The sequence below is a fragment of the Dysidea avara genome, chromosome 2, assembly GCF_963678975.1.
Source record: "Dysidea avara chromosome 2, odDysAvar1.4, whole genome shotgun sequence".
In the NCBI taxonomy this organism is placed as follows: Eukaryota; Metazoa; Porifera; class Demospongiae; order Dictyoceratida; family Dysideidae; genus Dysidea; species Dysidea avara.
This window is the reverse complement of record NC_089273.1, coordinates 49,446,836-49,464,989: the sequence shown is the minus strand read 5'-3', so window position 1 is coordinate 49,464,989 and position 18,154 is coordinate 49,446,836. Positions and strand designations below refer to the sequence as shown.

At 38.6% G+C, this 18,154-nt stretch overlaps 1 protein-coding gene across 1 annotated transcript in view; it reads left to right on the top strand.

Annotated features, from left to right (window-relative positions):
* The first annotated feature begins 78 nt into the window (after positions 1-78).
* LOC136247543 (uncharacterized) overlaps positions 79-18,154 on the top strand; it is a 42,800-nt gene continuing 24,724 nt past the window's right edge. The window contains exons 1-2 of the mRNA XM_066039300.1: positions 79-169; positions 13,686-13,728. Coding sequence (XP_065895372.1) covers positions 13,717-13,728 — 12 coding nt within the window. The 5' untranslated portion in view covers positions 79-169; positions 13,686-13,716. The remainder of the gene's footprint in view (positions 170-13,685; positions 13,729-18,154) is intronic.

Genomic DNA, 18,154 nt, shown 5'->3' with positions numbered 1-18,154 from the left:
AGACAACTTTTTGTCGAGGCCTGGGTACCCATCACAGCAGAGCAAATCACATGTGTTGGAAACTGGTTGATTAAGTTTGTCTAGTTTGTACTGAAGTCACGAGTTGCTCCGTCTTAGTGAATGTTGTTTTGCGGTTCTTCTTTCTGCAATTAAAGGTGGATTCGTCAAGGTTAGAGTGGAATATAATTGTGTAACTTGTTTTGTAATGATTTTGTTGTATTTGTCATCTCGCGTAGCCAGACCAGTACTTTTTCTTTTTTCGAAGTTGCTATTTGTTCCGGCGGGTTCCGGCAGCCTGAAAAAAAAATTATTCAGTTGCTATTTTTCCGGCAGTGACTCGGAGTATCAAGCACGCTAGTTGTATGAGGGAAAGTTTTTGGGGAGTTCTAGGCGAGCTAGGGTTGGCCTGGCTCGCTCCAACCCTAGCTCGCACCTTCATACAGACAGTTAAAGACATCATTATGTTGGCAAACCTGAAGTTAGGATCGGTTGGTTTCTTCACTTTTGTTACTTTATATAGAGGTCACTTCTGTTCTACATTTATAAGGTACAAACTAAAGGAGATGGGTACCTGAAAGCACCGTGGCATAGTGGTTAGAGCACTTGACTTGAGTATGGGAGATCCCGGGTTTGAATCAGTGCTCAGTCACTTTTTTGTTTGTTTGATTTTTTATGCATGTTACTGCCAGAGCAGTAGCAACAGTATTTTCTTTTTGTGCGGGCAGGCCGGAAAGTAGTGTCTGAATCCTTTTCAAACTTTTGGCATGGCTAGTTGTGTTTTGTGTATGTATGTGTAAGGCTCCGCTGAAAATCAGTTTTACTGAGTGCAATTACCAGGTTTTGGTGAGCATTAATTGGCAAAACCTTAAACTTTGTAGCTCTGTTAATGGGGCACACTACTAATTCCTATGACTTCATATGCAAAATCTTGGTTTTCAGTGATCTGTGCTTGTTTTCCATCCCCTTTTGCATCAAATGTGTTTGTGGTAAGTAAAAATCAACATCTCCAGTTAGAAGTGCTGACTTTAAAACAAAAGTATGGAAGTAATTTTTTGAAATACTTTATCAAATGAGCTATTGAACTCTCTAAATTTTCTATGAAAAACAGTAATCTCCTCTTTTGAATCCATAGTAGTCATTCCTAAAAATCTGTTTCCATACTTTTAAAGATAACGTTATTACAAGCCACTGCAAGAATTGTTTCACAATTAGCTGTAGAATTGATTTTATTGCTAATTTTGTAACCACGCCATAATTTGTACATACTTCAGAGGATTTCACTCAGATTTGCATTAAAGAGAAGTTCAATGTCTCAACTAAAACAAGTGTTATTCATCAGGTGAAGAACAGTATCTGTGTTTGTTTTACAGCTTCATATAAGACACACACTTTAATTCACGGAAGCCATTGGACATAATTGCTTACCCTTAATAATTGAGATAGTGTATGCATCGCTTGTTAACAAGGTTATGAAGTTTAGGCTTTACCAAATCAATGCTCACTGAAAGCTAAGTTTAAACTGGATTTCTATTGTCATTGTATCAGACCCTACCTTTTCTACTCAAAAAAGAAAATTAATGGTCTGGCTACGCTCTGTCCCTTTGACCTACTTTGCCACTCGGGTCTATCAGATCAGTTAAAGGTCCTCCATCTGATTGAGCTTCTTTTAACAGACAAGTGCCCAGGATTGGAATTATCTCACATGAGTCCGATGCAAATGGGATTGCCGGACCATTGTTACTTCCTTCAAAAAAAAAAGGGATAGCAAAATACGCCATTCTCTGTACAATACTAATGCATGACACTTAGTTTTTGGGTGCCTTCCTTGTGAAAGAGTATGATCTGGGCTAGTCTTGCACCCAGACCATAGGAGTTAGTCTCGTGTGGTGAGATCAGACCACTTTTTCTCAGCACAGCACTTATCAATTAGAATTATAAGCATTGAGGGCCTTGTTACCTACAGGATTATGTAGATAATGATTTGTCAAGAGCAGCTGTTCAAGTTCTAATGTCAGTCCAGATGGCGCTGACGACACACAATAAGAAACACTCGACTGTAAAGAGAAATCTCATAATATCCTTATGACATCATGTATTACGTCAATGTGAAGCGTAAACTTTTCGATACAGCACTCTTTGGGATCCATGATGCTTCTGTGAAGTGTTGATAGAGACTTACCAGTAAAGAAGACAACACAACAAGTAGGTTCTAGTCGTGCAAAAGTGTAGTAGTTACAACTGTACAACTGGTCTTCTGTGTAATAAATTCAAAGGTATAGCTACTACTTATGATCCAGCATTAAAAATGGATGATTCCAATCCCGGGTACTAGTCTGTATGTTCTTAATTATTATGTAGGGTGACGTTGAGGGTGCTAGCAGGGTGAAAGTGAGGGTGATAGTGGGTTGCTGAAGCCATCCAAGGGTTTGCCCACTTAACCACATGTGGGTATTACATCATAATTGGCAATGTTATGCATCACTGGAAGTACCATAAGCGTATTAAATTTCATTGATAAAATTTTCGTGGTTTGCCAAAAAGACAGGTGTGCAAGTGTATTAAATTTCGTGGGTGTAATTTTCGTGGTTTTATCTCGACGATAGACCAGTTTATTTTCTAGAGGAGCCACGGGGAGCAAAATTCGTGCTTTTAGGTCGCATTTAAGGTTTATAGCTTAGGCTCACGCTGGCGTACTTAGTTATCTAGGATTAAGCCAAACCATTTTGTGGGGGACAAAAGAATCTTGCCTGCTGAAATCAGAGGAAACAGGACTTAGATACTTGAACAAGGCCATCAGTATCTATTTGGCACTGGTGAACAGGTGCACATATCATCATCAAGTGGTACATAGCACATTAGCTATAGCTATTATAAATATACTATGATGTGCGTTAATTGTACAAGGAAATATAGGCCTGCAAGAGCTGAGACGTGAGTTTCTAAATGGATTAATTTTTGTGGATCAGTTGCAAACCACGAAATCCACGAAAATTTATACACCACGAAAATTTCTATGCTAACGGTATCCGCAAAAGACTAAGAAACAGCCAAGAAAACAATCGTCTGGGAGTCCAAGAGCATTACCGATGTGAACTAGCCTGAAAGTAAATGTTGGTTTTGAAGACACATGTGGGCGTGGTCTGGGCTAGAGCTGGAACAAAGATCAAATATTACTCTCTGAAGCTTTTTGCGAGAAAATCACTGAAGCTTCAGAGCTTTGTAGATTATGTCATGTTAGTAATTGTTAGGTGTATACCCTTATGGTCTCATTCTATGTTGCAGCTGTAGTATAGCTCTAGTGCAACTGCTTAGACTACAACTATACCATAATTTTGTCAATGATATTTGCAAGAAGCACATGGCTTTTTGATTGATTAGATCTGGCAGTATCCATGGTTACGAAGCTTTACATGGGTAAAACCACCTTCGAAGGTTACAAGACATTCAAAGGTTTCGAAGCTTCCAAAGCTTTCTTCCGGCCCTAGTCTGGGCACAACTAATAGACCTGTTGCAATCTAGGGTGTGGTATAAAGTTAGTTATTAGGTAAAAGTGGATAATATACTTGTGCAGTGGTGAGATGACATATTTAAAACCATGTAAGGTCCAAATAATTGTGCATATACATTGTTTACCCTAAAAGCCATGAATATTACGCATTATGTCATTTAGAAAACTAAAAATAAATTTGTAGTTTTGACAAAACCCCTAGAAGTGCTCAATGCTATACTAAAAACTCAACTGACAACCATATCTAACTTAGTCCGATGGCATCAAACGCCATTTGCTGTGGTAACAAGTCAACACAACACAACACAACACCTGTTGTTGCTCAACAACGCGAAAAACCATTTCATTGATTGACTCCCATCTAGTGGCTACTGGTGAAATAAATTTGTGCTGTGGAATACCAAGTTCCTCCTGCTTTTGCTTAACCCATTCACCACTACAGTAGAAGCCATATGGTACATTAGCTTCATAAATGCTCCTTGTGTTAATTTTTAGGCACTATGTGGCTTTCATCATGTGCTGTAGCAGCTAATGTGCTTATATTGAAATGGTCACACCCCCTGATTAGCAGGAACAGGAATAAATGGATCTCTCACCCAAGTCAGTTTTTGCTATAGCGATATTCTCTCTTTTGTGCTCTTTACCCACACAAACTATTCCCAAACAAAAAGATTTTTCGTTTCACACAAAATCCTTGTAAAGCTCATGAATGGTATTTCTGCAGTACTGGTTCAAAGATCTGTAGTGACTGAAAAGTATCAAAAAATGGCAACCTCTACTTGGGGGACTCTAGTGTTTTCTCGTACAGGTGTTATTGGACGACAAATCGAGATCAATTGTTTGTGTGATCCAAGAAGAAGATATCGAGCCAAAACTAAAGGTGGACCGATACCACTTTTGGTATTGATACTGATACCAGTGGTATCGGTATCAGTAATACCTCCCTCATCATACTATTACCCTTACGGCCAACCACAACACAGCACCACATTGGGTTGTGCGCCATCAAGCGTGGGCTATTGTTAATGACTTTAATCAAGAGTTCATAATATATATATATATATTATGAACTCTTGCTTTAACACACAAAAGCACACACTGAAGGATTTACACTGCATAAAGCTACTATTACAGCTCATCAGTGTTGTACATGTTGCTGGTATACAAAACAGAAGAGTGAGGGCTAGCCAAAATCATAATAAGCTAAACATAAATTTGAGACTTTCCAGCCCAAGGCAGCATTTGAGACTTCCCAGCCCAAGGCAGCCCCTGGATAAACCTGGTAGGCTTTTCTTTTTTTAACCTACCAGGAAAAACCAAAAATGACTCCACTCATGTTGTGCATTAACTAAAGTTCAAGTAAACAAGAAATGCATGATTTCTTTCTGTCAAGGTCTTCAAGTTTTACAGATAGCAATTGGGTGTGGCTTCTTACATACCAAGTATTACAATTTCCTGATATATTAAAGTGGGTGTGGCTCACAAAAGTACTTATCCTGCTGCAAGACTAGACTATAGCAACTCATGCAATAATCGATTAGTGGGCGTGGCTCAACGTAAGCTTGCAGACAGCAACGGACACAGTTTCGTGCTACAGACTGCACTTACTAATAAATAGGTGTGGCTGAGGGTATGTTTGTAATGCGATAAGTGGGCGTGGCTCACAAAAGAGCTATGCGACTAGCGTTTATAAGTTACATGTCGTCAGAAAATCAATTTCATTTCTTACATCCAATCCGGGTCAGACCCAGATAATTTGTAAACTGAATCAGACCCGGATGACCCAACCTGGTTTCAACGCTGTCCTAGATATCTCTTCTTTCTTAGATCCAAGGTTTAAATTAGAGCATATAGCTGAGGAAAACCAGTCAGCTTTCAAAGAACCAGTGAGGATTAGATGTATACCTTAGAATTAGGGTTAGCTACCTCAGTTGCTATGAGAGGTAGTGACACTTGTGATGCGTAGCCTCCTCCAAAGAGGTCCAAGTTTGCAAGAATTTTGAGGAGTTCCAATGAGAGTGAACAGCGAAGGCTGACACCAAGAGACAAAGTGGTGAAGGAGATACAATCTTACACAGACAGGCCATGCATAGGTGTTGAAGATGACCCATTGGAATGGTGGTGTATTGAGTGCCGTAATTACCCTTGCTTGTCTCACTTGGCTACGAAATGCCTGTCAGTGTGTGCAACAAGTTCACCATCTGAACGTGTTTTTGTGCACTTCAGAGAAGATTGTCACACCCCATCGCAGCCTACAATGGTTGACAAGTTGGTATTTCTGTCCCAGCATCTTGCTTAACTCTGAATCAGTCACTTAATTGTATTACTGTGTATTGCTAATTTGCTACGTATGTGAATACTGTGTGGGTTATCATTTGAATAGAGTCTTTACTTGATGTAATGTACACAATTGTTATTATTTCATATATGAAAAAGGTTACAATCATAATGGGAGTGTATAAACAGTGGAATGGACTACTGGAATGGTGGAAAGGATTTTTTAAAGTTTCAATATCAGTTTTTACATCCTAATAAGTACAACTCTACCCCTTAAGTAAGCAAATAAATAGGATTCCCCTTGAAGTCAGCTCTTCTAGCATGTTTTTCCTCACCACAACACTTGTATGACTTATAAATCAACACTTTATTACTTGTCTGAAACTGTCTTAATGAAAGTTCAGTTCGTTGTGCAATGTGGCACTGCCACAACGAACTTTAGCTTAAATTTGTTTTTCGACACAATTGTGGAAAAGGTAAATGCTAACAAGATAGTCCCATTTCACTTTACCCAAAGATTTACACTTAGGCTCCTAGGACAGTAGTAACCACTCTGCCTTCTGTTTCGTTTTCACCCTCCAGTGCCTAACTGGTAAAGTTGATAATAAATGAATGAATAATTCGAATGTACTTTTACAATGTGTACATATAATCAGCTAGCTACAGTAGCTAACTTTTTATCATTTGGGAACAAGGGTTAAGAAAGGAGTCTTCTTGGTATTCCCAATAAACTGCTATCGTGCATGTTCATAACTGACTTTACAGTACAATACATTGGTAAACTTTGTCTATGGTGAGGTGATCCTATTTATTTGCTTACTTAAGGAGAGGAGTTGTACTTATTTGGATGTAAAAACTGACAATTAACATTAAAAAATTCCATTCCATCATTCCAGTAGTCCATTCCACTGTTTATACACTCCCAATCATAATGAGTTATATATCATAAAAGTACAAAGCTATATAATCATACATAGATGTCTGTTTCAAAATACAGTGTAATATGATGAGCCATTCCAGTAGTCCATTCCACTGTTTATACACTCCCAATCATAATGAGTTATATATCATAAAAGTACAAAGCTATATAATCATACATAGATGTCTGTTTCAAAATACAGTGGAATATAATGAGCCATTCCAGTAGTCCATTCCACTGTTTATACACTCCCAATCATAATGAGTTATATATCATAAAAGTACAAAGCTATATAATCATACATAGATGTCTGTTTCAAAATACAGTGGAATATAATGAGCCTGTCTAAGCTGGAGACCAACTGGCAGACCTTAATACTATGTGTAGGTGGCAGCATCATCAGCAGACAGGTAGATTTCAATGAGGTGGCCACTTAGACAGGTTCCACTGATACTGAAGGTATTAGTTGTACCAAGGTATTTTTCTAAATACCGTATCAAAAATTGTAAAATGCAATACTGCCCAACTCTAGGTGAATTATATGCATCATGCAAGCTTACCATCTGGAAACCGCACTTCCTGATAATGGCTTGCAAAATAGCTAAGCAGTATTCCTTTTCCCAATCAAACTACAAGTTAAAGGCCCTGAGGAGTCTGGCCACGCAAGAATAATGCAAAGCAACACTATCAAACGTGTTAAACTAACCTCCAACAATAAGTAATGACCTCCAATTACGTTGCTTGTTGTGTGGACATAGCTATTTATTTATGAGGTAACTGCATTCCTTATTATTCTCAGTACTTGGTTATATATATAGGCTCGGGGCACATGGAACCGACTACAATCACTAATAGGGAATGTATGTATAGTACATAGCTGGCAGAGTGTGGGTATAAGAATTACAAATTCACAGTATTATAGGCCGTTCAAGCATGAGTGATATATAGGTATGTAATTACAATCACTAATGAATCCTGAAGGAGTCCTACCTATTAACAACCTATATCATACAGTACGATAGTAACTGTATAGTAGGGACCACAAAGCAGTAGGCGTGGCCCACGAAATAAAATCACCCAAAAGTCAGCCTTAATTTTCCCTGACGACGATGAGGCAGTATTGGTGAGGTAAAACTAAGCCCAAACAAGCTTTCAGATCGACCCAAAATGCTTTCAACAAGTTGCTACGGAATTTAAAAATTTTTTTATTCGACGGAATTTTCTACTGACTAAGTAAGTAAGTAACTGACTGATGCCTTTGGACAAGCGTAACTCGATAACGGGTAAGGCTATGGGCTTGATTTTTTCACTGTTCGACATCGCTTCGGCCCGACAGGTGCCTTTTGGCATACCGCAGTACGTACAATGCATTCTTCATGGACTTACCAGTGTCCTCCTTTGTGTCCCATTCATCTTTGCTGACAGGGAAAGGTGTCGATTTGGCGCTGGCACGTGATGGCTTCTCTTCGAAACGGAAATCGTCCGTATTTTTCATAGTGGCTATTTTGATTGCAAAGGCGCTTTTCAAGCAGTTCTTGATTCGTATTGCTGTGTAACGGGTTGAACATAGCCGACAGTGAAGCGTAATGGATACTTCACTTTTCAGACGATAATTGATATAGCTGGGGTGCACGGCGCCATTTCAGATGCGGTATGCGTGGGTTCACCAGTCATAATAAAATTATTTACAAAAAAAGTTAACAAACAAGTACACGAAAAAATTTGGAATTTTCAACTAGAGTAGGGACCATAGCACATCGATAAAAAGTACTGAAACAAGTAGGAGTAGTCCATGATATTAAATCACAGTAAAACAATAAGAAGTGTTATATCCCTACTGTGCATCTCTTCATCGATGTGCTATGGTCCCTACTCTGGTTGAAAATTCCAAATTTTTTCGTGTACTTGTTAGAGTGACTGTTCTCTTGATTATCCCAAAATAGAAGGCAATGAAAGCCACATCTATACCTCTCAACTGCCACACCCTTAGAGTGATTTTCACGAGTTAAAGTGTAAGACATGGTTGGAGTTTACAAGAGCAGACCGCAATGAGATGTGAAATAAAATTAAAGAGGCAGTGTAAATCTCATAATCATCCCGTCAGTCACCATACCCTACACATTTACTGCTGTCACCTATAATTGTTAATTTCAGTTCCCATATTTAATAGGTTAAACGCCACACTTTCAGTAGTTGCCGCACTTAAATGGGCCCACAATCAATTGTGAAAATAAGGCCTTAACATCGTTTACAAGCATTTGAGTGTTGGTCGAATTTGAATGGTTGCCGCATCGATTTTTTGACCTAAGGTAATAATGCCAAGGCATTTAACATATGTTTTCAACACGAGGTGGACTATGTGTGGCCTAAAATGAGGCCACGGATACACAATTAGAAAAAAGAGGCCATGACTGATCATGTTGTTCGTTAAGCGGGAAGATCCAGCCGCTGGCTTTGATACCGTATAGCGGGTTATTTTCAAAACAAAGTTTCACACAAGAAGCAAAATCTGACTTTCGAAGTATTTTAATTTCGAAGATTGCATATTTCAAAATCCGGATAAATTTCAAATAAACGGCAATTCGTGTCACAAAATGAAGATGCATGAATGCTTGCCAAAAACTGACTTACTGATGGAATAATTTCCATCCCTGTGCACTGGAGAGAAGACTGAGTGAGTCTCAAGTGGAGTAAATTCACTGGCTCCATCGCACTCGATCATAGTTACTGCTATCTAGCTACCATAGATTCTAGAGCAGACGGCATCAATTCTTATTCTGGATTACCTGTTTTCTGGTTATTGGCACAGTAATGATACAGTTTACCCATTATCATCAGTAATACTGAGCTAAACTCAAGGAATACACAAGCAAATTGCCAAAAGTTGGATCGTTGCTTTCACTTGTGGGAATTTATTTTCGAAGAACAACCGGACGTGGGGATTTATTTTTGAAGAGAAGGGCCTCTTCGAAATATTTGAAAATAAAAACCTTTCGAAAATTACCAGCTATACAGTAGTAATCGAGCATGGTTGCCCACACCTTGTAATGGGCATTATATAGAATACCACGTTTGTTCATTTACCAGTGCAAAAAGGTATAATTATATGTTTGTGTCTTCAATTATATAGCTAGTTAGTGCGTAGCCCTAGGCTTTGTAGTTTTCTTAAACATTACTTATTTATTCATTTATGGTATAATATTAGTCACATTTCTTATTATTCTTAGTACCTGGTTGTATAATTATGTAAGTAATGGGCTAGGATGCCTAGGCAATGCAATATTGCCAGGCTAGATTGCAAGCCTTTGTGAGCGTCGATTGCTTCGAATAATCATCGAATTGCTGCTTGAGTGTTATAATGCTGCCACAATATGTCGATACTATCGTAATTAGTTGGTGATAAGATATAGACAATTAGTTATATTGATGGTTACACTGCTGCGTAGTATAATGATGTGGGGAGGGGGGCAGATACAATTGGCATTTGATGATGGTTTAGTGGTGGCCACAAGGCTATGCTGAAAATAAGTATTGAGGTTTTACTGGTCACTTTGAACCACTGTCAACCAGTGTGTGCAGAACTCTGCACAAGCAAAACTGCTCTGATAGTGAGACTAATGGCAGGTGCTACATAGAAACCTTAACCTTTATAAACCAACCAGTACCTTAAATCTGACCAGTGCATATATCACTGATGAACTTCAAATGTACTCTAATATAACACACAACATTCTAATGCAACACATAGTATATCACTTCTTTTTAACTTTTGCCACCACTCAGAAACTCCCAGACAAAACCCTGCTTTTGGTATATAGCCAACACAAAATATCACCCACAATGAACTATATGTATATGTTTGTATTGCAAATGTTACTTTTTGAATAGATTGAGTGACCTCAGGTAGAAGATAAGATGGTTAAAGTGAAAAATGTGGGTGGTTCTGTGCCATAGTATCTGTTCAGTATTTTGTGTGTTTCAATCTTATTACCTCTTTGGTGTCTGCAATACAGAGAATGAGAAATTAAGATTTTCAAGGCTACAGATTTTGTTGCACTTCTGTACTTTTTCAAGAATGTCAATATCCTTGGCCAAGTAGAGACTAAAGTTTGTTCACAACATTCCAAGTGTGGCTAAACAAACATTTTATATAATATAACCAAACGTATCAGTAAAATTAACCTTAAAGATATTCTAATAAGGTCGAGAATCTATAAAGCCTTAGCCACAGCTTTTTGACAGAGTAAAGATGGTTTCAAATAACTTGTGCACCATATACCAAGGTACTTTTCCCCATTCATCATTTCCAAGACAGTAGACACATTCAAAGCATAATTCTTCATAGTGTATGATACAGGAGGAGAGTAACCAAATTGCATAAGTCCATTATTCTCCTCTAGGGATCCAATACTTGGCTTAACCTTTTGTTTGTAAAATAAAAAGCTTTAAAAGAGATCGTTCATGACTAATCGTGAGACAGTTGGGCAGCTCTAAGTCTTAGCTTTATATCATAAGCAAGACCTTGACTTTCTGTATCAAACGGTACTAAGTAGGAATCCATGTGAAATTTCCGCACGCCGCCAAAAATCACCCTAGAGATATCTTACGAGACGAAAATCACCTTTACGGAATAGTACTAGTCCATATAATACATAAAACAGCATCAAATACAACAAAACACTTACAGGTGGCAGGTTAAAGAATTTTAAAAATTGCCAAAACTTTGAATTTTAGACTGACTGCCTGACCACAGTCGCAAGCCTAGAGGCCAAACGAAGCAGTGCACGGCCACCATTTTACGTAACAATAGCAAACTCACCAGTGGGATGTGCCTTTTGGGGTTCCGACAAGTGTGTGCCCTCTGCGCCTTGTCTTTTCTTTTATCTTCAATCAGGCTGCTTGTCTTCTTCTTCATCCAATGAAACCATATCGAGGCATTAATTTTCCGTATCAACACTTTCTTTAAGCAGCATAATAGACGCCACAAGATTATTTAAGGCATTTAGACTACACTACTGTACAGATGAATAGATTATATTCCTTACTGATATAATCTATGACGGAGGTACTGTACGGAGGTACTGGTACTAGCTAGATAGCTTCACGATAGGTCACAAGATTACGCCCATTCTTCATTCTACTCATTATCGATCTATCGATTGTAACCACGATGACACACCCTTTTTGCACTAGCTGTATTTCAGTGACCACACACCTTCAATTTGGAAGGCTGACTCGACATACTCTATAATCGATCGAAACCACGCCCCTTTTTGGGCAAACACATCTTGCAGGCTGCCTCGAGATACTCTAACACAGCAGTCACCCTAATAGAACAGTCACATGTTTATAGCTAGCTGTATGCCTTAACAAAAAAACTAAACAAACTAGTATATTAAAAATTAAAAATTTAAAAATAAAGTAGGATTCCAAGCGATAAAAAGTAGTGAAACAAGAGAAGAACGATGGTAGCTATTACAGCATAGCTTGGTGGGAAATTCCTACTTTGGCATTGAACACTAAAATAATGGCTATATCATGCCAAAGTAGGGATTTCCCACCGAGCTATGCTGTAATAGCTACCATCGTTCTTCTCTTGTTTCACTACTTTTTATTGCTTGGATTCCTACTTTATTTTTAAATTCATAATTTTTAATATACTATCTAATAAAGCAACATGTTTATGTTTGATTGCTTCAGATATGCTTTTAGAAAATGCTATGCATAGTATGCTTTGATCTTTGGCAGATAATGAGGTCTTTAAAAACCATGAAGAAACCTGCTAGTAGGTTTCTAAAATGGTTAGAAACCTGCTAGCAGGCCTCTAACTAACTTAGTTAGAAACCTGCTAACAGATAGACCTCAGCATTGCAAATCTCACTTTTGATCATTGATTTGCTATGCATGCTCTGCAAAGCATATACAGGCTAAGAGCCCATAGACCAACAGAGCTTGACCTACTCCATTCCTTTTATAAGCACACCTACACCAATTCGATTATGGGAGCTAGACTATAACGTTGTAGGTACGTTTGCTATCATAAGCGGAGAATTCCAGAAATATAACGGAGTTCTATTTAATGCCCGTCAATGTTTCAAGCCTGTTTAATATGCTTTTACTGTACTTTAAGCGGACTCCCTATTAAAAGAACTAAATAGGTAAGCTTTCTTGTAGAATGTTTATTTGTTTCTTGTAAAAAAAAGTTATGTAGGTGTGAAATCATGTATATACTGGCTTAGTCACAGAAGGCCTAGCGCCAGACCAAGTATTATTAACCATTGACAACAATGTTACCACTTACTTTAAACCCTTGGTAGTGCTGGCTTTAACTTTATTGTCACAGTAGCTATCACTCTTTGTTTGATCCACCAGCTAACAGAAGCAGCGATAATGTAGCTAGTTACAAGCTTTAATTCGAAAACACGTTCAATCTTCTCTACTAGTGGCCATGGTCGCATGACTTGTTTTAACACTGTGACGATTTTGAAACGACATATAACTCAATCCCACAATGGTTCCACCTACATAGCGATATATATAACGCCCGCATTTTCTAAGTCGGTTAGGAACCACGCCCTCGGCTCTTCGTGTTTTAGAAACCACGAAGAGCCTCGGTCTAGGTTCCTAACCTATACTTAGTGAGATGTATTTGTCTTGGTCTTGGGAAGAGAAGTAGGAACAAATTGGATCATAGCATCTTTAATCAGCTATTTAAAAAGATCTCAATCTCAATGCTATCACTTTACAAAAGTTCTACCCAACTTAGCTACACATCTCAGCAAGTATACTGTGGCAGTTGTCTAGTGTACACAATGAATGTGCCTGAAAATAGTGATGTGTGATTTACATTACCCCCAGCAATCCCTTCTTGTTTCAGCAATCCCTGTTCCCCCTTTTCCAGTTTTTGTAAACTCTTGTGTATAGACTATTGCATGTTTTGATGTTTGTACATTTAATCTGGTCAATTTTGGTTTGATGTAGTTTTGAAGAGCCGTCAGCCAAGAGACCCAAGATGGCAGGACAGGTATGTGTTATTGGAGTCTCATATTTGTAAAACTTGGCATGGCTGAATGTTGATAACAATTGCATAAGCATATTAAATTTTTTACCTGTAAATAAGGAATAGGGATATTGAAATAAGTAATGGGATAGGAAGGGATCACTGGGGTGGTAATGTAACACGCGAATCCCTATTTGTCTTGGTGTTCATGAAATTCTCTGTTTTTGTGATTTTAAGCCAAAATAGGGATTTGTGGTTTAAATTGACACCCCAGCAATCCGTTCTTGTATTATGGTTTTGTGGATTCAAATTCAGCTGATGATCGCACCTTCTTTCTTTAATAATCATATCTTTTTGGATGTACTTTTTAAGTGTCAAGTTAGAGACCATTTTACTTGGCATCCAAACCATGTATCTAGGCTGGACTTTAGCAAACATCATCTGGGGACTTGTTGTTTATCGATTGTCCGTCCTTTACAGCATTCTTTTGATGTGGTATGCGTGGGTTCACTAGTCATAATAATGTTACATATTTGATAAGTAAATGAACTTGTATAAGGAAAAATTAGGAAATGTAAGTTCTGTAATGTAACCCCTTAAACAAAAAAGCCAAACTTTGAGAGCTTGTATTTTACTTTTAGGCAGTTTTGCTCGATTTGGCATGAGGAGTACTGACAAGCCCTAGAGCAGCCAAAAATGCTTCCAATAGGTTGCTACGAAATTTTATTTCTTTTTATTTAACATAATAATATTCTAGCTTATTGACTGCTACTAACTAATGCCTTCAGACAAGCATAACTCAACAATGGCTAGCACTGCATGCTTGATTATTTTTAATGCTAGATGTTGTTCAGCCGGACTGGTGGCTTTTGGTATACCGCAGTATGTACAATTCACACATCATGATCTGTCCTCCTTCCAGTCCATTTACTTTTGCTGACGGTGTAAAGTGGTTGTTTAGCAGTAGTACATCAATGTGGCTTCTCCATACTGACTGGCAGAGTTGCCTCTTTGCTTGTACTCTACCATAGCTGAACAGGAAATATACCTGCTATTAATGGCCATTAACTTTACATGGTAGGGGCAAACGCTCAGACAAATGTATTTTCTGTTGTTGGTGGATTGATTGCAGAGGCACCTTTTGTGCTATTCTTCGTTTATAATACAGTATAATTGGGGTGAACAAGGCTAAAAACAAAGCAATAGGCCATTAACTTTTCATTAATTAATAGTTGGGGTGCATGTTCAGATGAAATAATTTAGTCTGGTACTATTCTTCCTTTTAAGTATGGGTGCACCTGCTGTTTTGCTGTATAGTAGGGGTATATGTACGAGCTTTCTGTAGGTTCATCTACCAGCTTGCTGTATGGTAGGGTGTACCTACCAGCTTGCTGTATGATAGGGGTACACCTACCAGTTACTTTATGGTAGGGGTGTATCTACCAACTTGTGGCGTGGTGGGGTGCACCTAACAGCTTGCTGTGTGGTCTACTAGCTTGGTATATGGCAGGAGTGCACCTATCTGCTACTTTATGGTACGGCGTGCTACCAGCTTGCTGTATGGTAGAGGTGCACCTACCAGTTTTCTGTATGGTAGAGGCATGCCTACCAGCTTGCTGTATAGTAGGGGTGTACAGTGGAACCCCTCTAAGACGGACACCATTGGAGAAATGAAATAATTATGTCCTTTATATGGAGGTGTCCTTATTTAAGGGTTTTTCTAATTTTTTAATATAAAAAATCAGTTAAGGCACGAGACTAGACCAAGTGGTGGAGCAAGATGAGTTATGGTACCATGTGAACCAGATATGATTAGTTTAATAGCAACAGAAGTGATGTTATTGAGTATGGGTTACCTATGGTGTGTGGTGGCCTCTACTACACTATCCAGACAATTCGGCACCATAAAATTTTATACATGCTCCCATAAAGACTTACCCGGATTACTCCGTATTTGATTAGTTATCAAGATGTTTGGCTATACAGATTATGTTACAGTAGCTTGTAGCTTATTCTTAAAGTGCACCAGCTACTATTTTCAGAAGACCTGGTTAAGAGCATTAACAGCAGTACTTGCGTGCACATTTATACGGCTTCTTGTAACTTCAGCAATTTGTCTTGCATTTTGTAGAATACAGTGCTTTCTGCATTAAATGATGTAGTTCGATTGATTGTTGTAACTGGCAATGAACCTTTGTTACTTAGCAAGGTGTAAGTTGCCATGTCTGGGAATTGCTGTGGAGTGTCCGGTTTACAAATAGAGAGGTGTCCGCTATAGAAGAGCGATATACATGAAGGAAGCAAAGTAAGTGTTGTATCTTCTTCATCATGGTCTAATGAATATAGCGATCCGTAATTTACTGATTATCTTCTGTTTATGCAATTAAGAAACAATAACTGTGGCTGCGGGCGCCTCAGTTTTTACACCTTGATACTAAAATTAGAACTAGTTCGTCATTTTAGACCCGATAGGCATGAAAATTTCAGATGGGCAACCATGATATTTATGCATTAAAAGAGCGTTTGTCGTTTTTTGATAGCTCCTTCTGGCGAGGAATGGCGTGGAGGTAAAGAAGACTGATTAGTGCCAGCACAAAAGCGGAAGAAGAGTATCTGATGACTGAGAAGCCAGAGAACAAAAATAGAAACGCATGTGTGTTTGTACAGTTTTCAATAATGTATTATTAAAGAATCAAGTTTCTAGGGCATAAACTGTGGGACTAGTTCTAGTTTGAAGCGAAAATTTATAACTCGCCTTCTACAGTGAGTGAAGACATGGGATTTGGACTAAACTGTGCAGTAGTGATAGCTTATTGCAAATAAAAAGAGTTTAGCAGAATAGTTTAATCGGTTCGTAAGTTATAGCAGAAAACATAATTTACAGGAAGCCATACGCGCAACTGTACAGAGCACCCTTAATCTACACAGGTATTGGAAGTTCCATTTGAACTTTATTAATTGTCCGTTATAAAGAGGCTGTCCGCCATTCAGAGGTGTCCGTTAAGAGGGATTCCACTGTACCTACCAGGCAGGGATGTACCTACTAGCTTGCTGTATGATAGGGGTGTACCTACAGTGTTGCCTGGCAGTTAGGGGCTTGTAGCAGGCTATATCATTCCTGAAGGGTAAGTAATACCTGTTTCATTGGCAGCAACAAATAGTGATGTTCTCTGTTAGCACATAGAGGTGGTGTCACCAACCTGCTGTGTGCAGTGCTAGAAATAACAGTCGGCCATCAGCCAATTTCCGAGCAAAGTTGTGTTTTGGCCTATCATTTACTGGTTTGCTCGGTCACATATCCGACAGGCAAAATTGCCAGCAGCCTGAGCGCACACAATTAGTTAGTAATTAAACTTGATGGATCCAACTTGATAAATCATAAGAGTAAAACTTACGCACAACAGAATATGAGAGCTGCGTAGAGAACAGTAGCAATGTAAGAATGCGTGCGAGACTTGCGGCTTCGCAGGAGCATTTCTCACGTGATTACATGTGAGTAAAGCTTGCTGGAGGTGACTACGGTATTATGGATTCCCACATCAATGATTCTAGTGATTCTGTTCAAATTGTATCAACAGAGTCAAGCCGAAAGCGAACATGCTCAGAGCGAGGCTCAGTCATCACTACCAATGAAGTGAAGAAACGAAGCGTCAGTTTTTCAACTTACTTAAAGTGGCGATTGGAATTTGACAAAAAATTTCAAACAATCTCTTGGCTCGACTGTGATGTTAGTGGAAAAGGAGGAAGAAGATAGTCGAAAAGCTAAAGTGCAAAGTTTGTTTGAAGTACAAGGCTAGGATAAAATGTAAGCGGAACTATAGCGATAAGTAGTTGATAGGAGCTGATTCAGTCAGGACGAGTAACATAAAAGATCATGCACGAAGCGACCAACATCTATATGTAATGTCCCTTTGTAACAAGGAATCTGGCGCTAGTTCTGTGCTAGAGGGGGCATCCAGTAGTGGAATTTATAAGTTTGTACAGCTGCAGGGATTGTCAGAGGAACACAAGGATAGACTAAGGAGGAAATTTGACATCGCATATTTTGTGGCCAAGAACAAGCTAGAATTTAGCAAGTATCCATCCATCTGCGAACTCTAAACTCGCCATGGTGTCGATATTGGAACTGCATACATTAATGAAAATGCTGGAAATGTGCATACATTGCAGAATCAAGAAGGAAAACTTTGTGTGACATTGTTATGACTGCCAATAGTCTGGTAGATGAAACTTGTAACCCGGAAAAAATTGTATAAAAGAAAGTTTGGTATCGTTTTAAAGCTCTTTTCTCATAGAACAACATGTCCAAAGTCCCAAAAAATCCCCCTTGGGGAATTTGTTTTATATCAGTTTAAAATGTCCAAGTACTTTCAATCGGTATGTGCAAAGAACAAGTAGCTGCTAACAATCGTGACTGGATCTGCAAGAACCCCACACGTTAGTACTAGTT